The 24,921-nt window shown below is 46.5% G+C and overlaps 1 protein-coding gene across 1 annotated transcript in view; it reads right to left on the reverse strand.

Annotated features, from left to right (window-relative positions):
* The window catches only part of HYDIN (HYDIN axonemal central pair apparatus protein), a 187,323-nt gene that overhangs the window by 50,676 nt on the left and 111,726 nt on the right, over nt 1–24,921 (reverse strand). The window contains exons 38-53 of the mRNA XM_048515341.1: nt 23,979–24,176; nt 20,656–20,823; nt 19,195–19,368; nt 18,524–18,762; nt 17,128–17,265; nt 15,201–15,384; nt 14,806–14,947; nt 13,016–13,175; nt 10,452–11,087; nt 9,663–9,881; nt 7,160–7,353; nt 6,474–6,656; nt 5,474–5,593; nt 3,863–4,022; nt 3,350–3,522; nt 667–865 (exon numbers count right to left, since the gene is read on the reverse strand). Coding sequence (XP_048371298.1) covers nt 667–865; nt 3,350–3,522; nt 3,863–4,022; nt 5,474–5,593; nt 6,474–6,656; nt 7,160–7,353; nt 9,663–9,881; nt 10,452–11,087; nt 13,016–13,175; nt 14,806–14,947; nt 15,201–15,384; nt 17,128–17,265; nt 18,524–18,762; nt 19,195–19,368; nt 20,656–20,823; nt 23,979–24,176 — 3,287 coding nt within the window. The remainder of the gene's footprint in view (nt 1–666; nt 866–3,349; nt 3,523–3,862; nt 4,023–5,473; nt 5,594–6,473; nt 6,657–7,159; nt 7,354–9,662; nt 9,882–10,451; nt 11,088–13,015; nt 13,176–14,805; nt 14,948–15,200; nt 15,385–17,127; nt 17,266–18,523; nt 18,763–19,194; nt 19,369–20,655; nt 20,824–23,978; nt 24,177–24,921) is intronic.

Here is a 24,921-nt window from a genome sequence, read left to right on the forward strand (position 1 = left end):
CTGAAGGTAATGTTTTCTGCCATAGCTGAATTTGTTAGAAATTGAGGGGGGGCTGAGGCTCAGTAGTACAGCATCTCCTTGGCATGCTGATAGTTCCAGGTTCAGTCCCCAGAAGCTCCAGGTGGTAGGCAATGTAGAAGACTTCAACTTGAGATGCTGGAGAGACACTGCCAGTCTTAGACAGTACTGCCCTCGATGGACCGAGAGAGGGAGAGCGAGAGAGAGTGGCTACCTCGGCTGGCAAGCCCCCAGCAGGCTCCCCAGCCCAGATTGGCACTGGGAGGGTGGCTACCTCAGCTTGAGAGGGTTTATCAGGTTCACCAGGTCAGATTGGGAGTGGGGGTCAGGAGGGTTGCCTCAGCTGGCTCACAGGCCTGATAAGCCCTCTCACTGGGTCAGATCTGCCCCTGGGCCACATGTTTGACACCCTCATCTAAAGTGTGTTAAAATGTTTCACAGATATACTCATGGGATTCACAGGACTTACCACTGCTAGATTCCTACCACTAGATATCTGATCTGAAGAACATCTTTCAAGAACATTCCAGAATCCTCCAGTACCTCTTTGTAAGTCCTAAGTAGCTTTCTACCTTTTCTTAGAATTCTTCTTGAACCTGCATTGGGTAGGAGTGGCCATCTAGCCTATATTGGCTGAGGAGTTCTCACCTCTAGGCGAATGGCCTTCTTAACGTTGACTGCCTTGGAAGCCTTGAAGTACACCTGCAGACAGTACTCAGAGAAGGCTTCAACAATCCCGGTATCATCTGACACACTGAAGTCCTCGCCAATGTTCTCCAGGCCACTGATCCGCCATGCTACGGGCAGTGGGGTGTTATTCTTGAAGAAGAGTGCCTTGCTTTCCTTCCTGAAGAAACAAGAAGCCAAAGCAGCTGTTTTCTGAAGACACAAGTCCACGTGACCGATGCATGCAACCTGCTGTAGAATCATTACTTTGGTTTTTGAATGCAGGGCAGGCTACTGGTATGTTAATACATCTGGGGATGGTGTTTATATATGCAGAGATTTCTTAGTTCAGTTCCTGGTATCTCCAGTTAAAAGAAGTTCAGGCAATAGTTACTGAGAAAGAACCTTTTCTCCTTGAGACCACCAATAGCAACTGCCAACCTTGAGGGATCACTGGTCAGACTTATTATAAGGAAAATTCTTAAATGCTTTTTAATCTTCGAAATGTTCGAATGTAGTGGTTCTTAAGCTATATGTCCAGTATCCGGAGAACTGGGCATTGTGGATTGGATATATTATTTTCAAGTGATATGTTCAACATAATATTGTGGAATGTTATGGGCCTGAGGGATTCCAATAAACGGGAAAAGTTACTGTCAACTTGAAATGTCTTAAAACTGATGTTACATTTTTATAATAACCTCATATAAAAGTATAGCATAAAAGCGGTGTAAGGGTTGGATTGGTATGTTTCAGATACTTGGCCATGGGGAACTAAATGCAATTGGCCATGCTGGCAGGGGCTGATGGCATTTGTAGTCCATGAACATCTGGAGAGCTGCAGGTTGCAGACCCCTGATCTATATGATCTAATAGTGTTACTATATTGATATACAATAGTGATTCTTTTCCAGTTCAGCAAGTGATTACAGATCCAAATGACTGCTTTATTATATTGGTAGTGAAAAGTTCTGATTCTGTTATGATTCATGTCTATGCTCTAAATGTAGACTCTCCGCATGTTTCATTAATGAAAGACTAGATCAGGGGTTTCCAACATGGTACTCATCTGTGCCACGACAACTGCTTGCACCTTTTCTGGTGGCTACAAAGTGTTCTTAGGAAGTAGCTGGGGTCAAGTAGGGCTTTTGCCCAGGAAGATTTCTGATTGGCTGTGCAGATTTTTAAAATGTTGCTTTCGGGTGCCAGAGGTGGCACTCAGAGCCCTCTCTGTGGGCATGCACACACAGAGTTCATCATGTGGGGGGTGGAAAATCACCTCCCCCCCCACACACACACATCTAGGCTGGCCTGGGCCACTCAGCACGATGTGTGCGCACCACGGTGAGCAGGGAGGACTCGGCTGGCGGGCCTGGTGCCTGTGCTCCTGGCGGCTGCTGCCCGAGGGTTGGTGGTGCAGAGTAGGCAGAGATACTACAGAGGCACACAGCGGTGCATGCAGGACTTGCTGGAGGCTAGAGCAGGCTGGCCCCTGCTCGAGCGGGTGGGGTGGAGGAAGAGGGAGCCAACCAGTTTTTTGTAAACTAAAACCTCAGCATTCAGGTTAAATTGCCAGGTTGGCACTTTGCGATAAATAAGTGGGGTTTGGGTGCAATTTGGGCACTCTGTCTTAAAAAGGTTTGCTATCACTGGACTACATGCCTCTTTGGCCCCTCCCAACTCTGTGATTCTATGACATGCCTTTAAAGGTCATACCTGCTCTCTCTATGAGTCTTGTGATTTATTCAGCAAAAAAATTATGTTTAGGATATAATGGACACCACAGCACCTGTTTAGCAAAAGACTGAGTTATGTATCTAACTGTTGGCGTTGTAACTCACCGGATTCGTTCATTAAATATGCTTTAAATATTTCCAGTCATTTGATTTTTCTGGGAAGAAGTTATTACTCATACTGATTTTGTATTAGAAATTTCACTGATTTTTGAAGATGCTTATTTACTTTTAAACTATCCATTCCTTGGAGGCTAATCACTAGTCAACAAAAATGGACACACACACACACACACACACACACACACACACCTGCCATGCCTTAACTACAGCTACACACACTTTTATAATCTTGCTGTTATGTATATTGTATTGATGCTGCTAGTTTTATGAATTTTTGTATATTGTTTTAACTTGTTTTAATCTATTTTATTTGGTGTATGTTGTTTTGGCCATTGTATGTTTGGCCCAGTGTACACCGCCCAGAACCCTTCGGGGGTGGGCGGTTTATAAATTTGATAGATAGATAGATAGATAGATAGATAGATAGATAGATAGATAGATAGATAGATAGATAAATAAATAAATAAATAAATAAATAAATAAATAAATAAGTAAATAAAAGGTTCAAATTAGAACACCCATAAATCAATGAGCTGAGGATCTTAGAACTGTATCAATATTTGAATGCATGGAATACAGACCACTGCATATGAACAATTTTTAGATATTTGGAAGTCTTTTGTAAAAACTGATGTGTAAATCTGCCACCACTATTGTCATTTTTTCTCTACTTTTTTTCTTTTCTTTTATGTATATTGGATTTTGAAGTTTTCCCCTTCTTCTTTTTTTTTGAAAGATTTTTCTTAAAAAAAATAAATCAGTAAGAATAATAATCAATAAAAGCAAAGCACTTTCTACCAAGACCCAACCTGTGTAAAAGGAGCTTTTCAAAATGGAGTTGTTTGCGGTCTAGCTCGAGCTCTGGGCGAACTCCTTGGCAGCAGATTCGGAAGGTTATAGGCTCTGGATTTTCCTTAATGCAGCAGACAATGTTGTCTGCAAACATGCCGGTGCCCGTTGGATAGGCCCATACTGTCAGTTCCTGAGGAGTGAAAAGAAAAGATATTCAGATGGAAAACCTTTCAAACTAGAGTGTACTTTAAAGAGATGTATTTGTTTAATTCGATTTGTGCACTGCCCTTCCACAGGGGTTCAGAGCGACTTGCAGTAATAAATAACAAAGAAATTTGATTGAAACACTTAAAACACTTAAAACAACTATAGCAGTAAAAATCCAATCTAATTAAAACAATTTAAAAGTTATAGTAGTTAAAATCTAATCTAATCTAGTTTAAATACATTTGAATGAAAATCAACTAAAAGCTTAATTTCAAATGGAAGATACAATAAGGCTGGCGATCCCCCCCTTCCTCTGCTATTACCTGTTGTTCATTGGGCTTCAGTGTCATGGTGGGCGGGTCCAAGAGGTAAGTGATTGCCTTGACATCATACTGGAAGAAGAAAGATATTTCACAGTCCAAAGGAGATACGTTGAGGATGGTTATGTTTTCAAAGTGATTCAGGCATCGGTTTGCCTTGTACCTGTAAGGACGAGAAGGCAAGCATAGAATAGTCAAGGGAAAGTTTTGAAGTTTGCTAGGAAGAAGGGAAAAGTGTACCTGCCTGCATGCTTCACCCAGAAATGTTCATTAGACTTATTGAAATGAAATACAACTCACTCCCAACAGAGCAGCAACTCTCTCTATGAAACCTAAAGATGAGGAAGAAAAGCAAGGATGCTATCAGAATTTCAGAATTTCAGAGAGCAGCAGGGAGGATCAAATGAACTTCTGTACATAAAGAAGTATATAAGTTCCCCCAGAAAGCATTTCTTTTCTCTTCTTATGGTTTGGAGCAGATTGTTATTTGGGAGTTCAAGAAGTGACCAACTGATTGCAGAGCGGGGTCATGAAAACGTCCCCTTTGCAAGAGCGCCAGGGATGCCTCGCGCTGAGGGGCCCGACAGCAGCAGCGTCGGGGAGGCTGCGCTGTCGCCGCCCCTCTCGTGGGGAGTGCCGGGGGACCCTGCGCTACTCTCCTCAAGTAGCGCGGGGCTTAAGGTAAGTGGGGAAAGGCCCCTGGATGAAGAAGGGAAGGCAGGCAGTTGCTATGGTGGCTCCTACTGTGGTTGGTATGAACAGGTTATGCTGTTCTCCTTGTTCACTTTTTTATTTTGGAACTGCCTTTAATACCATTTTAAAAAATTTATTTTGTCGAGCTTAGGGCATAAAGCCTGTCTCCGTAAACCTAAGCGGAGAGACAACTGGGAATTCTAGGGGACACTCCCTCCTTTGGAGCAAAGCTGTCGTGCCTTATCTATCAGTCTAGAGAGGTGGGAACTAACCCAAACAACAATGAACTCCTAACCACAGGGAGAGAAAGGCATCCAAAGTTTTTGCTAATCAGGGCTGTGGAGAATACAAAGCAGATTTCGTGAGTCTTGCAGTTTAGACTCTCTAAAAGACCATCTTCCCAATCCAAACAATTTTGCTCCTCAACATAGCCCAACAGTGCATTTCAGGTTTCTAGTTCATGTAGAACTATACATCCAATTCTGATAATCTATGAATGAGGTCAGGCAGGCCTACGAACCTTAAAATGATATAATGCCATGTAAACTTTGTGACTCTTCTATAGTGGGAGTTCCCTAAAGGCCTTTCCCCACTTACCTTCTGCTGCGCGCTACTCGGGCCAAGTAGCGCGGGGTCCTGGGGCACTCCCCACTACAGGGGCGGCGACAATGCAGCCGCCTCGACGCTGCCGCTGTCGCGCCCCCTCAGCGCGCGTCATTCCTGGCGCTGGAGAAAACGGTACCTTTTGACGCGCGGGGTCTTGGGGAAGCAAGGGTGCGCGCCAGAAATGACGCGCGCAGTGAGTAGCACGCAGCGACAGTGGTAGAGGGAAAAGTGGGGAAAGGCCCAGAGATGTAGTTTGTTCTATGTTTATTTAGCTCTTTTTTTGTGGAATAAGGAGGCTGTATTCCAGGCACTTACTTATCTCTTGACTTCCCGCAGAGCAAGGGGCCAAAATGAAACACACCCAAGCTCGTTATGTACTTATTGAAGAAAATCTCATCAGGTCTGGCACTCTTCTTATGGTGAGGGAACACTATCCTGGATTGGAGAAACACAGAAGCATTAGGAGAGAAACAACAGGCAGAGTTCAACAAAACAAGGGCTCTATAGTAAATCCATGTGCACTTTCATGTGTGAAGTAAATCCATGTGCCCCCCATGTGTGAAGAAGATGAATGAATGCTTCTGGTCTGAACTATAATATACACAGGTCTTAGAAATTATGAATTATGGGGGGGGGGGAATCCCAATATTTTACCCTGAATACATCTGCCCAACCAAGACACATATTACACCTCTACAATTATGGGGTTTTTTTGTGATCCATAGTTATAGGGCATTTCCCCACTTACCTTTGCTGCACTTTGCTGCGTGCTACTCTCAGCACGCAGCATCTCTGGCACGTGCCCGGGTGTCCCCACGACCCCGCGCTCTGCGCAGGGTCATCAAAAGGCGCCGTTTTGAGGAGCGCAAGGGATACCGCGCGCTGAGGGGGCGTGAGAGCGGCAGCGTCGGGGCGGCTGCGTTGGCACCGCTCCTGTAGTGGGGAGTGCCCTGGGAGCCTGCGCTACTTGAGGAGAGTAGTGCAGGGCTTAAGGTAAGTGGGGAAAGGGCCATAGATTTAATTCTGAAAACAGTGATACTTTTCAAATTAATGGCAGAAACAGTTATGGAAGAGTACACTAATTGTTAACATATACACGCTGAAGGTATAAGAAAATGGTATGATATTCATCTGGCCAAGGCCATATTTTATTCTTTGTCTTCATACTGGATGTGGGGAACCCCTTGGGCTGCCTGAGCCGCTGACCCTAAGCCGTGACCCTCAGTCTACTTATGAAGAAAATGTGATACAAGTCCTTAGACTGGCTTATGAATCCTGTCCCAGTAGACTGTGCACTGTCCCTTCTCACACTTACTTGGGGTCTTGGGAAATGGTCGGATATGTGCAGATCCCCCTGCAGTAAACCTGGTACTGTCTCCGTGTTCCCTGGATCTCAAAGTTGAAGACTTGATCAAACAGTCCTGTTTTTGTGGAGGAGAAATGGATGCGCATCAAAACTTCCCCATTGGCAGGGACAATCCAACGAAAGGAGGTCAGCCTGTGGAATGAGAAGCACAGAGAATTAGTTTCAAAACATTCTGGATGTGCATGTGTTTGCGTATCTAAATTTCAATTACATTTGGATACATCGCTCCAACAAAGCAGCAATCTGAGCTGCCACTTCATACGGGTTAGAGAAGATTCTTGTAACACATGCCTGGTTCAGAACAGACTTTATTTCAAGGAGAATTTCATGTCTGACCAGCCACACATGTGCAAGTGTTTTCCGATTGCTTCTAGACAGGGCTGGCCCTAGGGCTGTTGGCATCTCTAAGCCAGCTGGCTGGGGCACATGCTACCTAGCCACCTGGCCAGCCTGGTAACCTGAACAATGGAGTTGGGCCTGAGGGTGTCACAAGTGTCTCTGGCACCCCCCCTGCCCTCTGGTGCCCCAGTAAATTGCTTAGGCCTGCCTAGTCGGTGGTCCACCTCTGCTTCTAGGTGCACTGCAAGACTCTCCTTCTGCAACTAAAGCAAGTGCTCCAGGGCCTGTTATCTCACTTGATAAGCTTCTCAGTGGACGGCTCTGCAGACAGGGCAGTTTGATCTATCTCCGACAGAGGTGTCAACGAGCCAGGGCTGGGATGAGCGCCCTTCCTGCTACGAACTGGGCCCTTTTTATCCTTCGACGGCTCACGGGTTGACTCGGGCTTTTCCTTCTTGGACCTGCCTCGAGTTGGGGTGATCTGTTCCTCCTGAAATCCAGACAGATAAGAAACTTGGGAAGAAATCCAGAGGACGGAACTAGCAAAAGCACTCATACACAAATGGAATCGAGCAGTGTATGTGCGTGTGTGTGTGCATGTGTAGATGTATGATTACTGCCTCAAGATCATAGCCAGAAATACCCCTATACCTAGGTGCCCATGCACTAGTATAAGGCACAGATTGTCTACCAAAACCAGATGTTCTGCAGTTATAAAAACAGCACATCAACTACCTTCAGTTTTCGTTCTGCCTGACTGGCTTTAAAAGGAGACAGGTTCAAGGAGCCATGTGGCCTAGTGGTTAAGTGCTTGCACTGCCACTCACACGGTCAGGAGTCTGAGCTCCCTGTGGGTCAGATATCCTGGCAGCTGGCTCATGGTCAACTCAGCCATCCATCCATTCCTTGGTCGGCAAATGAGTACTGCGGCACCTCCCCTGACTGCCCGTCCCCCTGGGGCGAGTGTGATGTCCCACCTCCCTTTACCTGGGGGCTGTCCTCCCCAGTTGATGTTTTAAATAGTCTCGCCCACAGGGCGCCTCAGCTTCAGGCGTGCCCTGACACCCTCCTGCACCCTTCCCCTTGCTCTGTTACTTCATTGAGCAAGGGTTGGTCCGCCTACCAGGCTTCCCACCACTCTCCCTTCCCTGTTGTACCCTCACAGGGATGGGGCTCAACACAGGTCCCCCAGCTTGTTCTCCTGCACAGCTGGTCTCCAGGACCCTCTCTCTCCCTGCCCTGCTGGGCTGAACCGACTTCTTTCCCTGGCTCCTCACAGCTCTCCCTTCCACCATCTTCCCTCAGCCAACACCCCAGAGCTTCCTTTCCCACCCCCTTGCATCCCTTTCCCACTCTCATCTCCCTGCCCTGTCCCAGCTGCTGTCCCTTCCGATCATGCTCAGCTGAGGCTGGGTGAGCCTGGCTGGGCTCAGAGCCCCGCCCCTGCAATCCCTCGACATGCCGTGTTTGTGCCGTCAGACCGGCTGATTCCCAGGTCAAAGGATTGACTGGTCGATATATCGACATGACGTCCGGTTCTTGTGCCGGTGAGTCGCCATGTCGGGGCGGCGGCGTCCTGTTGGGGCAGGGAGGCGGCAGATTGACAAGGCCGCACCCCGTCCCTTCTTCAGGAGCGTGTGCGGCCATGGCCTTCTACGGCTTCGAAACAAGTCCGGGCACCGCACTGGAGCTCACGCCCGGACAAGTACCTAGCACATAGCTAGCGGGTAAAGAATAGCCGGGGAAAGCAATGGAAAACTACCCCACAAAAATGACTTGCCTATGAAATCACTGCTTGCAGTGGTACCCCAGGGTCAAACATGACTGAAGGGGAAACTTTAGACAGATTCATAAAGGATAGGTCCACCAATTGCTACTAGTCATGGTGACTGAAAGGAGCCTCTACCTACATAGGTCTATAAAATTATGCATGGGGTAGAAAATGTTGACAGAGAGAAATTTTCCTCTCTTTCTCACAATTCTAGAACAAGGGGCATACATTGAAAATGCTGGAGGGAAGAATTGGGACTAATAAAGGGAAACGTTTCTTCACGCAACGCTTGGTTGGTGTTTGGAATATGCTGCCACAGGAGGTGGTGACGGCCACTAACCTGGATAGCTTTCAAAGGGGCTTGGACAGATTTATGGGAGAGAAGTCAATCTATGGCTACCAATCTTGATCCTCCTTGATCTGAGATTGCAAATGCCTTAGCAGACCAGATGCTCAGGAGCAGCAGGAGCAGAAGGCCATTGCTTTCACATCCTGCATGTGAGCTCCCAAAGGTACCTGGTGGGCCACTGTGAGTAGCAGAGTGCTGGACTAGATGGACTCTGATCTGATCCAGCAGGCTCTTTCTTACGTTCTTATGTTCTTACATAGGCAAGAAACCCCAGACTACCAATGTGAAAAGGAGGAAGGCTTTGGTCTCTATGCCCTGCTTCCAGGGAAGCGGGCTGGCCACTGGATGAAACATGATGCTGGACTGGATGAACCGCTCATTTGACTCAGGGAACCTCATGTACTTTCAGTCTCTTAAAGTACAAAATAAACTAAGAAAGCAAGTGTATCTCTTGCACCACATCACAGCCAAACACAGACATCCCTTGAGCGAGTGGTCAATGAACATTAGCCTTGATTGGCTCTGTGTATAACTATGGCAATATTACGTGGAACAGAATCTACAGCCTCTGTGATAATGGAATCCATCAGTCTTTGTTATTGTGCAATTTTACTGGCATCCATTGATCCCTATTCTTTTATCTATGGTGTGTCTACTTCAAAGGAAGAAGGTCCATCACCTTCACTGCTGGGAGACTGTTCATGATCTCTGCAGTGAATTCAGCATCCTTCTTATCATCTTCGGTGACACTTGCATCTTCTGGTATAATGAAGGTGAAGTGCTTGATTGCCTCCCCTGGAGCAGGCAGTATTCGTTTCTCTGGGTACGGTACCATCGAGAAGAAGGCAGCACGGGGGGTGGGAGGCCCTGAAGGACCCAGTCCTAAGCTATTCAAGATCTAGGGAAAGAGAGAAAGTCACATTAATGCTTCACTGAGATGCTGCAGTCATAATCAAAGAACTGCAGGACATTTGGAATAGTCTGTTCTTCTTATGGGAGATCCTGAGCAAACAGGAGGAGTAAGTTCCATGATGACCAGTATGGGCAGGACATTTCTTCTGCTATGTGAAATAACTCCTGCGTCCTCATGAAATTAATCTGTTACGCATGTGAGTTTTATACTATAGCTGACAATTCAACTTGGTTTGTTTCTGTGTTGTGATTTTATGATACTGAATTTGTTGTTTGCTATGACTGAGTCAATGAAATAAAAGGATTGGATTTTGCTGCTCTAGACAATTATTCATTTGCCCCCATAGAATGGGTAAGTTCTTGCTCTTTGGTGGGTTATGAATACATGGTGAAACAAACAGCCTAATTTCCTAAATTTCAAGTCTCTGTCAGGTATACTTAACTCCCCACTCAGTTTCTATATTCATTCTGACTAAAGAGATTGACCTCCCCACTAAAACAATCCCCCTTGGCTTCTGGTGAGTAGAGCCCAGCCCAATCCATAAATGGTCCCCACCTGGTGTACGCTTGGAAGCTTGCCGCTCTCTTGGATCCTCTGGCTGACAGAATCCTCAGAACTGAGCACCTGGATTTCTATGCATGGGACTCCAACACTGTCTACTTCCCCTTCTCCCTCCTGCCCTGCAATCCTGTTGTCCTCCATGGCCCTCAGCTTCTCTAGACGCTCCTTCTCAGCCTTCTCTTTTTCCAGCCTCTCTTTCTCGGCTCGCTCCTTCTCCAGCCTTTCCTGCCGCTCTCGTTCCCGGTCCTTGCGGCCCTTGCGGCCTGATGGTGCCTGCCGCTGGTCCTCTGCTTCCTCCTGTTTTTCCTCAGAGCCTGGGGGTGGCAGCTGGATGCCCTGAACCCGATCCCAGAACAAAAGGATCTGAACAATGTCTTTCTGTGAGGCCTCGAAGTGCCTGAACCGCTCAGCCAGATTCTTCTCACTTTCACTCATTTCCTTCTCAGTTTCTTCCTCCTCCTGGGCCCCAGGGGGTGCCCCCACTTGCTGTCCATTCTGTGCGGGCTTGCTCTTCTTTTTCTTCTCTTCCTTGTCATTGGCATTTGCATCGAGGCGTTCCTTAGCAGATGCTTTCCGTTCAACTCCTTCATTCAGCTTTTGGTCTGATTTTAAAGAGGGAAAAGGGGCGGTCTGGAATGACAAGACCCAAGGTGGAATGAGAGAATGCAACAAAGCAGCCAGGGATCTTCAGCAACATTTTGGACTGCTCAAATGACCACACCATCCATCACTCAAAATCAAAGCGCAACGGTTTCACTGAATTGCAGCCAGGGGCTGGGCGGGCTAGCACAACTCTCGGGAACTTGAAACACTTGCACCAGCTCAATAAGACCTCTAGTCTGACATGAGCATCTGTCACTCCCCTTTTGCCAGGTATGTGAATTCAGCAAGAGACATAAACCCCTAGCCTGCAGCTCACTGCCTGCAGCCCTGCAAAACCAGCACCAATCTAGAATGTCGTTGTACCTTGCTTTAAGATTGTATTTTGTGCCTGTTGACTTGTATATTTGTTTAAATTCCATTTTTAATGCATCTTGCATTCCTAAGCTGCTTTGAGTCTCCAATGTGAAAGAAAATAGGGTAAAATATTCAAATGAACAACCTAATTCCCTCTGAGGCGATTTCCTGCTGGAAACATGAAATCTGCTGCAACAGGGCAGGTTCTGAGCCTGGTCCAGAAATCGCTTCACCCCTGCTGGAACCGAGTTTCATTTTCAGTCAACCTCTGGACTGAGTAGAATTCAGTGCTACAATAAAACTTTTAAACTCAAGACAGCATTGTGTAGAACAGGGGTCTGCAAACTACGGCTCTCCAGATGTTCATGGACTACAGCGCCCATCAGCCCCTGCCAGCATGGCCAATTGGCCATGCTGGCTGAGGCTGATGGTAACTGTAGTCCATGAACAACTGGAGAGCCGCATGTTGCAGACCCCTGGTGTAGAATTTCACTTCCTAGATAGACACAAACTGGAGCAGGATATGGTGTCTGTTCATAAAGCAGATGTTGCTCTGCAAAGCACATGGAGGTCAATGTTGTGCAAAAATAATAAAAGCAATCACAAGTGTCTTGAACTAGCCAGGAAACTAACAAGAAAGGGCAACTGATGCAGTGACAGATACTAATGTTTTCACTATCCTATGCCAAATCTGCAAGGGAGGGCATCATCTCACACATTTCTAGCCTTCAAGGGCAGCCTGACACATTTCGCATTGCAGAAACTGAACAGAAGCCCCGTCTCTTTTGATTATGGCTGTTCTTCCAAACAGCAACTCAGGGGTCAGCACACAGTCACCGCCTTTTCTGTGGTAAGGTGTATATGATTTTCCAAAGCTTGTGAGAAGCAGAACCCTTAAAAGTTAATGTTTTACCTGTTGGAGTGAGGGCGTCTCAGCATGCCTGGACTTTGGGGACAGGGGTGCTAAATTTATTTCTTGGTGAGATGTTCCTCTGTTTGTACCTGGGAGCTGCCCTCTGACCCCTCCTCCTCCTCTCTTAGCCACTGTTCTTTGTCACACTTTGCACTTGCACCTGAATAGAGTCAGGTGCTTCTACAGGTCTCTCCTGCAGAAGAAATATTTCATACTTGCACTTATATGATGCCAGATTAGCTGGCCACTTGTATAGGGAAATGTATTCTTTAGATTAAAGTTTTTATCTTTCTTTCAGCTGTGACAAGAATGTGAACATAATCTACTTGAATAAATGTAAGATTTACCTTTCTGCAATTTACCTCTTGGGAGGAATGATTTTATTGCACTCATTATCATGTTTTCATGATTGGGCAAACTCTGCTACATTAACCAAAAATGCCCAACATTCCCACTGCCACTTTCCCCTCTTTAGAAAAGTCAGCACCCCAAATCTGCGAAATGTCTGATGTTTGACTGGGAATGTTAATTCCAAGATGTATGGGGCACTTTTCCACAAACTGATCTTTTACAGAAGTGATTTGAACTGATCTGATCCTGATAATGGAAACCACTTTAAACATGTTATCGTGGCTGGTTTGCACCCCATGATGGCCAATCTCAGGACCCTCACTAGTCACTGGCTTACTTGTTTGGCTGCTGCCTGGCCCTTCTTTTCTTCTTTCTCCTTTGCCAAATCCCTCTTGTACCGCTTGCTTTTCTTCTTCATCTCCTCTTCTTCACGCAAACGCTCCAGCTCCTGCTGGTGTTTCTTTTCCTCCAATTCCCGAGCCAGTTTCTCCATTTCCCTTCAATGGAAACATGGAAACAACCCTCAGTTAATTATCCTTCTGGCCATAGGGCACCTGGAAATGTACTAATTTTCCATCTTGCAAAAAATATGGAATTGGCTGGGCTCCACTGTTCATCTAATAGAGCTGGAGTGGCTTGCCTAACACGTTTAACCTGCATAAGATCCTACTCTGTTACTTTTCACTGGCCCCTTCCGCACACACAAAATAATGCATTTTCAAACCACTTTCACAACTGTTTGCAAGTGGATTTTGCCATTCCGCACAGCTTCAAAGAGCACTGAAAGCAGTTTGAAAGTGCATTATTCTGCATGTGCGGAATGAGCCACTTTCACGCTTTTTGCTGAAGGAACTGGGGGAATCTGTGGAGAAGAGGGCTTCATTTGGCTGAAAAAATGTGTTTTTTTTCAGATGCCTCAGAGATAACAGTGCATCCCAGGCAGTGGGGAGTCAGAAGAACGACAGTCCCCATGACTCCCAGTGATCCTGGATACAATGTCCATATGTAAGCATATGTAAGGCCTTCTAACACCATGTTCCCTTCTTGGCCATTCTTCCTCTCTTCCCCTAAACCAGTAGCATGAGAAAGAAGAAAAGAAAAGGAGCCATATTCAGCCAAGAGGAATGCAGGCAGACCTCAAGATTTCTTTACACATTAGGTAATACCCATCAGGTGCCTAAACACCTCAGAGAGGGCCCAGTTATTTCATCCCTTTTTTGGATCTGATTAAGAGGCTGGTAATGTCACCTGGCCTCTGAAATGGGCCTTCAGAAATGGGGGAAATCAACCAAATCTAGCCACTAGATCCCCTAGTTGTGGAGTTTTGATTCCAGGACTGGTTAAATGAGAGCCAGCATGGTGTAATGCTGTGGTCTGCAACCTACGGCTCTCCAGATATTCATAGACTACAATTCCCATCAGCCCCTGCCAGCATGGCCAAGTGGCAAGGCTAATGGGAATTGTAGTCCATGAACATAGGTTGCAGACCCCTGGTGTAGTGGTTACATTTTTGGACAAAATCTGGGAGAGCAAGATTTGAACCCCCACTCTGCCATGGAAGCTCACTGGGTGACCATGGGCCAGTCACAGTCTCTCAACCTAACCTTCTACCTCCCAGTGTTGTTGATGTGAAGATAAAACAGGGGAGGGGAGGATGATGTTGTAAGCCACTTTGAGTCTCCACTGGGGAGAAAGGCAGAATATCAATATAGAAATAAATATAGAAATAAAATATTAAATTAGGTTGGCATTTAGCTTTTTAGTTTTATGCACTGATTAATCAACAGCCGCACCACCATGTGTAAGGCATATCCATCAGAGGCGTAGCAATAAGGAAAGAAAGTGCCCGGTGCACTAATGTGTCCTCCAGTCCATCCCGCCCCCGCCCACAGGGGTGTGTGCTCGGTGCATCGTGCCCCCCTCTCCCCCTTGGAGCTATGCCTCTGATATCAATTCAGTTTATATGATCAACATACTCAAGGGGCAGATGCTTCGCATTCTGGACAAGTGTCAGATGGTGGGCAGGGGTGGTACCGCGGGAGTTACCAAAGAGTCACTTCCATTTCTAAGGACAACTGCAAAAGCACTGTCCAAAACTAGAACCTTCTGGGCATGTAACATACTGACCTCTTTTTCCGCTCCCGCAGTGCCTGCAACAGTTCACTGTCAAACAGGATTTTCTGCTCCTCGGTGAGGGCATCATATTCCTCTTCATCCATCTCCTGAAGACGAGCCTTCTCCCGTGCAGTGGCTTCCTGCTGCTCCCGTTCTTTCCAGAAAGTCAAGAGAAGAACAGAAGAAAGTAATACTTGGGCCACATCTAAGATGCCACTTAGTCTCTATTATTATTCTTGCAAAGGTAAGGCTGGGATAGGCAAACCTGGGGAGATGCTGGTAAAACCTGGCTGTATTTAAGACTCAAACCCCATAAAGATGTGACCTGTTTCTGTTCACAGTGACTATGAAGGCCAAAGAAGAACAGCTGGGGTGTGCTTGGGCCGGCCTCACCAGACAATCCTTACCTTCCTGCTCTTGCTTGGCTTTTTCTCTGGCTTTCATGGCTGCAAAGTCCTGGAACAGGTTCACAAAATATATGTGGCGCCGATTATTAATTGCTTTGAGTAGGCAGAGGAGTGCTGTTGGAATGTTGCGAGCAAACGAAGTCTCCAGCCCGTCAAATACAACACCACGAAAGCAGTCGTTGAGCTGCCAGGAAAAGAAGGCACACCTCTTGTGAGGTCATGACAGTGTGTGTGTGTGTGTGTGTGTGTGTGTGTGTGTGTGTGTGTGTGTGTGTGTGTGTGTGTGTGTGTGTGTGTGAGAGAGAGAGAGAGAGAGAGAGAGAGAGAGAGAGAGACTGCCATGCACAGATCCCATGGCAGCAAAATTCAGCCAGTGTTGAGTCTGCCTAAAGCAGCAGAATGCTCCACCCAACATGGCCGTCCTTCAGCCTCATCAATGGACTACTCTGAGGCCAACATGGATTAAACCTAGTTGTTGAATGTACTCCCTACGTCTCCTAAGAACACTAATCTGGGAAGAAAAAGAGTTTTGTTTTGTTTTTAAACTCCTAGGAGAAACTCCCAGTGAGTGAATAAATAACAAATCTTTCCAGAGGGGACATGGTTGCAGCAACATCAACAGAAGTCCAGGGATGTTTTTAAAAATTTACAAAATCCAGCAAAAGCTTCCATGAGCTCATCAGACAGCATTCACTGAAAGTAGCTCTGATTCACAAAAGGTTATTCTGGAATAAATTTTGTTCCCCTTCAACATATGGCTGGGCTTCTGCTTAATTCTCATTTAAAATATGGATGTGCACTAGATGCAAGAGTTTTTCACTACTCTCCCAATTGGAATTATAGCTGCTAAAGATTCTGTGGCTAGAGCTCAACGACGACAGCACCAGCAACTTGCATTTACAACATTTTAGCAAGACACTTGCAAGACACAAAAACAGGGGTGGCTTACACAGAACAGGGATCAGAAAATAGGGATTCCCATTATGAATAGGGAAAGTTCAAGTGTGTGTCTTCACAGAGTACAGCTTTCCAATCCCAACAATATTTTCATTTTCACCTTGCAGTAGGAATTCCCATGAGAACTAGCCACGCAAATAGGTCCAGGATATAGTTTCTTGGTCCATCACCTCACCCTAAACCAGACTACACCACAAAGAGTGGCAAGGTGATTGAGCAGAAAGAGTGGCTAAGATCTACCTTGGCTGCCGTTGCTGCCCATGGGTGGGGCAGGGAGAGGGGCAGGCTCAGCGCCGGCATCCAGCCCAGAGTGGGGCTGGGCTGCCCAGCTTCTGGCACGAGCGAGCAACATGCCTGGAGGAGGTGAGGCTGTGGCCTTATATAGGCAGGCCGGGTCATCCCATGCCTTCTCGCCTGAGCACCAACAGCTTCTCCTGCCCTCCCTTCCCCGTAGGTCTGAGTTTTTTGTTGTTGACATTCTTATTACAGTGGTGGTGGTTGTTATTTGAATTTCATCTGTCACAGCCTGGCGGGTTGCGCATGGGGACAGATCCATTCAGGGGAGGAGGAGCCTGCATGCCAGCCCTCCCCATTTGGTGGGGATGGGGGCCTCCCTAAGAGGCCTAGGGGGGTGAAGTGAGCCTGTGAGCCACATGCCCCGGCATGTGCCCCCTGGCAGCAAGGGGAGTTCGTCCAGATACCAGTGCCCAGATGGCTCCCACTATCTTGCTGCTCTGGGTGTTGGTGTTTTCCCCCATGCATCGGTGCCAGAATAGTCCCTTATGCTGCACCTCTGCTTCCTTTTGCCAGCACACCAATAAAATGGCTGTAGCCAAATTTTACCCACACAATGGGTTTTCTGTGTCTCCTTCTGCACCCTCGGACCGCTTTCTCCCCTCCTTGGGTGGCAATCAGGAGTTACCAAAAGTCCACAAATCCCTGGCCTTCACTGCTTGCCAGTTATGCTTACCTGCATTCTCTCAGAGAGAATCTCCACCAAGAGCTCCTCAGGAAACACACAGCTCAGCATGACAGAGTCTCCTGCTGTGCTGGCACTGATGCTAAGGCGCCGCTGGATGGGAAGACTTGTGATGGAACTGGCTAGAGTCTGCAAGCATGGCACAAAGGAGGAGGAGTCAGAACCAGCCAATCCTCTGTGACCCCTCAATGAAATAGGCAGTCATCTAGGGCTCTGGGCTCTAAGGGATAGCTTAAATAAAACTGCTTTTTCATCTAATAAGATTTGCTGGCCTTTTGAGATGATGTTCATCTTTGTGCAGATTGCTCAAGTTTCTCTTTTCTCAAGAGGACCAATATTTTGAGTGTCAGTAAGTGAGAAATCTTTGTTCTAGAATACTCCGTTTGGGTCCTGGTTCCTACCTAGCTCTGTCCCCAAGGCACCAGGATGCAAGCAGAGCATTTTAGAACAAAGATGGTTCAGGAAATGGTGGATGAATTCTCACATCTGGTCTCATCTTTATCCTGAAAAGGGTACAGTACTTTTTCCTCGCTAAAATTTTCTAACTGCAAAAAAGCATCTTCAGTGAATGCCAGCTGATTATCGTTAATTTTATTCTGAAGATACCAGGCACAGATGCAGGTGAAACATCAGGAGAAAATGCTACTGGAACATGGCCACACAGCCCGGAAACCCCACGACACTCCAGTGATTCTGGTCGTGAAAGCCTTTGACAATACGTTAATGTTATTATTGGGCCACTCTTCACAGTTAATAGTTTTATTCACATTCAATATAATGTGTGATTACTATTATCGCTATTATTATTGCTATTATTATTGCTATTATTATTATCATTATTATTATTATCATCATCAGCACCCATAAATATTGCCATTTTTTAAAAAAGAAACAAACCAGTAGCCAATGCAGAGACTTGCAAATAGGAGTAACATCGTGAGGGCGTCGCTGCACATGGCAAAGTCTTCATGCTTGTCCATGGACGACATGAAGACTTCGTGTCAAACGCCTCCCAGAAGCTTTTGGCCTTTTTCTGCTCTTAACAACAGTGCACAAGCCAAAGCAGCTTCAGACTTTCCCCCACTACATATCATTGTGGTTTCCTGAAATCACCCCATGAAGCTGCCATTGGCTCTACTGAGAAAATTATATGTAGCCACAATAAGTCATGTGATTTTGCCATGGAGCCAGTAGCTCCTTGGGGTGGTTTCAGGGTGCCGAAATGGCATAGTGGGGGGGGGGGGGGGGGGGGACAGGAATTGCGTCTCCCAGTGTGCCAGTTTGAGAGCAGGGCACAAAACTCCCTTCATGTCTTCCACATGGGGACATGTTTTAGCAAGGTTCTGAGAATTTACCTGTGAGGAGGGAGTCAGGTGAATCATCTTACCTGAGATACAGGTTGATCAGGCTGTTGATGTTGTGGTTGTAGTTGTTTTGGGGCCTGTGACCCATGACTCTCAGGCTTGCCCTTGGCTGCTACTGAACTTCCCCGGTAGCCTCTAGCAGTGGTTGTCAGTGGTCCTATTTTAGTATCAGAACTGTGCTGGCTGCCTTCTGGGGTGCGCTTGACCAAAGCTTCAGCACTCAACCTGGCACCCAGAGATGTAGCTGGCGGTGCATCAGCTCCTTTACCCATTTGAAAGAAAGACACGTGGAAAAGGGATGCAAAATTAATAGGCAAGTTTGGGTGATGTCGCTCCCATGCTTAGCCCTGTCCCACTGGACTTCCCGATTGGGCTCCATACACGCTACATGGAGCACTTATTTAAATTGTTTTTGGTGTGGAAGAAATGTTGCCTGATTGTTTTACAAGCATCGTTGCTGGATTGCGAATTCAAAGTGCAAGTCCCCAGCAAAAGGGATTTTGATAGCCTGGGAACTAGAAAATGGGCACTCAGAGCTGGCAGGCCTCTGAAGAGGAACTGGACCAGCCACAGTCCTGAGAAGGAGATAAATGTGCACTGACCAAGGACCAGGAAAATGAGGAAAAAGCCATGGTGCTAGAGGTCCCCACGTCCTTCTGGCAGACAGTTCAGCCTGCACATTACTGCTTATTACCAGCTTCATTGTTTTCCCGCTGCGAATCCTCTAGGGCGGCTCGGATGCAGAGTTCCCGTGCACGGAGGGCTGCTGGGCTGCTCCCTTCAGAGATGGCTTCTAGTACCACAGAGTCAATGGACAAGCAGGCAGCACTGTAAAGTTTGGCTAGGGTAATGGCTGCACTGGTCTTCCCTGGAGGGGGTGGGGGGTGGGGTGGGGAAATAGACAACATGTATATGTATGTGCATGAGTCTGTCGTTCATTCCTTCAGGTCAACATACGACAACTATGAGCCTTTTGCATGCGGGAAAACTACAGGGAACTGAATGGGTCTGAAAACCAAAAGGGAAGCTTGCATGAATGAGGAGGGCAATTTAGAAAGTGGGGGAGGGTCATGGGCTGGTAGTAGAACTTTTGCATGCAGAAGGTCTCAAGTTCAATTCCTGGCATCTCCCATATAGCAGGTGATGTGATGGACTTTTATACCTAAGACCCTGGAAGGCTACTGTCAGTCAGAATAGGCAAAGCTGACCATGATAGATCAAGGGTTGGTTTCAGTGGAAGGCAAGTTCATGCAAGTATGCCATTCATTCATTCATATTCATTCATTCATTCATTCATTCATTCATTCATTCATTCATTCATTCATTCATTCATTCATTTATAACCTGTCCTCCGCTGAAGGACTCAGGGCAGCAAACAACAAGAGGACCAACAATATAACAACAATATAAATCAATTCAATAAAAAGGTCCATAACTAGATAAAACAGATAGCAACAAACCCACCCCCCTCCCACTAAACAAATGAGAGGCTGTGGCGATAGATGGCATATTTACAGTCTTCCCGGCTGGCCAGGTGGGAAAGCTTGGGTGAACAGGATTGTTTTACAGGCCCTGTGGAATTCCTGCAAGTCCCGCAGGGCCCTAACTTCTCTCGGAAGCCTGTTCCACCAAATGAACGCCAGGGCTTCAACGGGGCCACCTGGAGACAAATGCCCCGTCTATCCGCTGGCTGGTCATGTGGGGGCATAAAATTGCCCCCCACGCCCCTCTTCTTCCCCCCTCGGCCCAGCCCTGCCAGGTGTTCCTTCAGCCAGACCAAGGGGCACCTGTGGAGGCTCCACCAGCTGAACAAACAGCCTGGTGGGGCCACTGCAATGTGCCCCTTGGCCAGACCCTGCCCCACCAGGCTGCCTGAGACCGCCGCCACTGACTAAGGTAAGTGGGCAGCAGGGGGCCCGCGGGGGGCACCATTTCCCCTCTCTACACCTCTGTGTCAGCATAAGCATCTTTGCTCAGAAAGTGGCCTGACCATTCCAATTGGTGATGGCAAGCCATGTCTGGAGCGCCTTGTGTCACAGCTAAATTAATCCGGGAAGGACACGGAAGACAGTCAGAGCTTGCTTTCTTTTAACAAAGAAGCTGGTTGGAACTGTACTTCCTCCACTTGCAGCTGAACAGGGGGGAATCTACGTACCTGTAAGGGGAGCCCCGTGGATCACAATGGCAATGCCTCTGCGGTTTTGGGCAGCCCGTCCTTCTGGAGAGATGTCAATGTCTAGGTGGCGGGCAATAGCACGGGAAACAGGATTGTGGTCTATTTCTCCCACAACCTCCTTCAGTTTGACAACGCTCAGCTGACTGCCTACAGGAAGAAATCCATTCTTTTCAGTGTCAGGGTTGGAGTCCCCACCCGACCACCAACCTCAGTTGCTTGACATTTCAACCACAACTCTAAGGCTCATTCCGCACATGCAGAATAATGCACTTTCAAACTGCTTTCAGTGCTCTTTGAAGCTGTGCGGAATAGCAAAATCCACTTGCAAACAGTTGTGAAAGTGGTTTGAAAACACATTATTTTGCGTGTGCAGAAGGGGCCTAAGCGTGTTTCCAGAGAGGCTCACAGTATAAATGGTGCTTCTTTCTGTGCTCCTCCCTTTGAAGAAGGAAGCCAAAATCAAGGAAGGGAAGCGGGAAAAGCACAGAAGTAGGAACCACCTGAAAAGTAGAAGCTGGTCAAATGTTATTTGGGATTTCTAAGAGCACAAAGGTCATCCTGGAACAAATAGGGCAGATCGCCCATTCTTGTGCCCCCAGTAAGCAGGAACAAAATCTTCCTTTCTTCTATTGGAGATGATGATACATACATACATGCGCATACACACACGCACGCATGCACGCACATATATATATATAAAAGTAACAGAAAACTAGCACATCAGTAGCAGGTCTGCTTGGATCCAGAATTCTTTGCAACATCCAGCATCCAAAAGTGCTTCAGGGGACAACCTAGTGTCTAAGGCTGATAGACATGTGCACATTAGAGCTAAATGGACAAGTTACTTAAAAACAGAGCATGGAGCAGCTTCTCCAATGGCCTGCATGGAGGGTGGCTTCCTCTGGGACTGAAAGCCTACCTCCTTGAAGACACTGCTAGACTAATCTTCCAATGCTCCCGTCAGATTTTCAGATCTTAGATCTATAGTCTATTTAGTCCAATTTTCGCATTCCAAAGGCTGTATTGGATAAGGACCAAATGGTGGGATCATTAAGTCCCAGGAGTAGCAAAAAAATATATACTTCTCCACAAATCGCTGTCTTGTTCCCAGACAAATATTACACCCATGCGTACTCCAACTCACTAGGTGAGTATCACTTTAACATTATCTTACTATCACAAATATACAAAAAATGTTTAGTAAGTACACGGTCAGATATGGCTATAAAACCTCTAGATTAGGTTTTTATTTCGGCAATCCTTTGTCAAGCCAATAATTGTTGTACAAAGTATTCTTTGTACAACCATTTCTTTCTCTTGTCCATGCAGCCAAATTTCTTTCATAAGAACATAAGAACATAAGAACTAGCCTGCTGGATCAGACCAGAGTCCATCTAGTCCAGCATTCTGCTACTCGCAGTGGCCCACCAGGTGCCTTTGGGAGCTCACATGCAGGATGTGAAAGCAATGGCCTTCTGCTGCTGCTGCTCCTGAGCACCTGGAGTCTGCTTCATAAGGCATTAGCAATCTGTGAGATCCAAGGAGGATCAAGATTGGTAACCATAGATTGAGCTTCTCCTCCACTCACGTCACATGTCAGAAAGCCCTTTTTTTAAAGCTATCCGGGTTAGTGTGGCCACATCACCACCTCCTGTGGCAGCATATCTCCAACAGCAATCACTGCGTTATGTGAAGGGTGTTTCCTTTTATTAGTCCTGCAATTCTTCCCCCCAGCATTTTCAATGAATGCCCCCTGGTTCTAGTATTGTGAGAAAGAGAGAAAAATTTCTCTCTGTCAACATTTTCTACCCCATGCATCATTTTATAGACTTCAATCATATCCCCCTCAGGCGTCTGCTCACCAAACTAAAGGAGTCCCCAATAGCTGCAAGCTCTCTCTCTCTCATAAGGAAGGTGCTCCAATCTCTTCAATCATCCTCTGTTGTCCCCTTCTCTGCACTTCTTTTCTATCTCTTCGATATCCTTTTTGAGATGTGGCGACCAAGGGCTCAGACAATTACTCCAAGATGTGGTCGCTGCATGTTTTATATAAGGGCATGACAATCTTTGCAGTTTTATTCTCCAATTCCTTTTCCTAATTATCCCCAGCATAGAGTTTGCCTTTTTTCACGCGCTGCCATGCATTGAGTTGACATTCCCATGGAACTATCGCTAAGGCGCCTAAATCCCTTTCCTGGTCTGTGACTGACGCACTCTGACCCCTGTATGCAGTGTATGTGAAGTTTGGATTTTTTTGCCCCTACGACCATCACTTTGCATTTTGGCTACATTGGAACTGTGCATTTACCATTTCTTAGCCCACTCACCTAATTTATCACAAGGTCAGCTTGGAGCTCGCCATAATCCCTTTGTGGTTCTTACCACCCTACATAATTTGGTATCATCTGCAAACTTGTACCACACTACCCACCCTACTTCCAGGTCATTTATGAATAGAAGTTAAAGAGCACTTCGGATCCCCAAAGCGGATCCTTGGGGGACACCACTCCCTACATAATCTCTCCATTGTGAGAACTTCCCGATTTATACCCGCCCTTTTTGTTTCCTGTTCCTCAACCAGTTTTTTAATCCATGGGAGGACTTCCCTCTTAGTCCTTCATTGCTGAGGTTTCTCAACAGTCTCTGGTGAGGAACTTTGTCAACAGCCTTTTGGAAATCCAAGTAGACAATGTCCACTGGTTCCCTCACTTATCCACATGTCTTGTTTACAGCCCTCAAGGAAGCGCTCTGAAAGTAAGTTTGCAGACAGGACTTGCCTCATACAAAGCCATGCTGACTCTTCCTCAACCAGATCTTGCTTTTCTACATGTTTAATAATTCTTATCTTTAATGATAGGATTTACTACTAATTTACCACAGGAACAGATGTCAAAACTGACTGGCTCTGTAATTTCCCGGGTCCCCCTAGACCCCTTTCTTAAAGATTGGTGTGACATTGGCCATCTTCCAGTCTTCAGGGATGGAGCCTGATTTCAGGGATAAGTTGCATATTAATGTGAGAACATCAGCAATTTCATGCTTGAGCTCTTTAAGAACTCTTGGATGAATGCAATCTGGGCCAGGGGATTTGGTAGCATTTAGTTTATCAATGGCTGCCAGAACTTCTTCCTTGTCTACCACTAACTTCGCTAGTTCCTCGGATTCACCTCCTAAGAAGCTTGGTTCAGGTGCAGGAATTTTCCTCACCTCCTCTTGGGTGAAGACAGATGCAAAGAATTCATTCAGCTTCTCTGCAATCTCTGCAATCTTTCGCTTGTCCATGCAGCCCAAAAAGTTCTTACCTTGTCCTTGTCCTTGCACTTGGACTTTTTCAGGGCTCTCTTCTTCCTCTTCCTCCTCCTGATCAAATTTTGATTCCACCCTATAAGTGCGGGGTCCTTCAAAATGCGTAGCAGAAAGGAGAACAGAGCCGGCGGATACCATACCAGAAGGCAGCGGCTTTATTTTGTGTTCAGATGCAGGGGCGATTTCTTCTTCTTCTATTCCAGAGGGGGATCAATAATATAAAGGGTTCAAAGCATGATATTGATGTTCCCCCAAAGGTGCTATTTACACTCTTGACTGCTGTATGGAACCGCGTGAAGAAAAAGCCATACTCTACCATGGTGGTTCCCAGCCTTTTAGGTATGGTGACCCACAAGTCCAAATTGACTCGTTATGGTGATCCACTTAAAAACAACAACAGAACTGCACAACTCCAGAAAAACTGCAAAAACTTAGGATTCACTTTAACAAAATTGCAACTCACTTTTGAGTCAGGATCCACAGTTTGGGAACCTGATCACCCATTTTTCGCAGACAGAGAGTCCCGTCCCACCCTAATTCAATCACAGCTGCCAGTTTTTGGGATCCTGGGATCTGGGACACAGGCCCCAAAGTGAAGAAAATGCACTTCTGGCCTTCAGATGATCTGACCAAGAGAAGAAGGCTGCATTTATATCAGGCGATGCTTGGGCTCCCCTTAACCAAAGGTGACATGAGTTGCCTTTCAAAAGGCTGCAGCGAAGAGAGAATGATTCCTACTGCCCAGGCCCACTAGAGCAAGTCTTCTGGTATTGCAGGACAAAAGGAGTGGAGGAACAGCATGAAATGCACAGAGGGATTCAAAAGAATGACTCAAATTAAATTAAGACAAATGATCCACAGGCATTGTTCCAGAAATGTAAAGGTCTCCTGAGGTGTGTTGGCACAAAGCAACTAATTCAACACACTAATTCTTAACTC

Source organism: Sphaerodactylus townsendi, linkage group LG14, assembly GCF_021028975.2.
Source record: "Sphaerodactylus townsendi isolate TG3544 linkage group LG14, MPM_Stown_v2.3, whole genome shotgun sequence".
In the NCBI taxonomy this organism is placed as follows: Eukaryota; Metazoa; Chordata; class Lepidosauria; order Squamata; family Sphaerodactylidae; genus Sphaerodactylus; species Sphaerodactylus townsendi.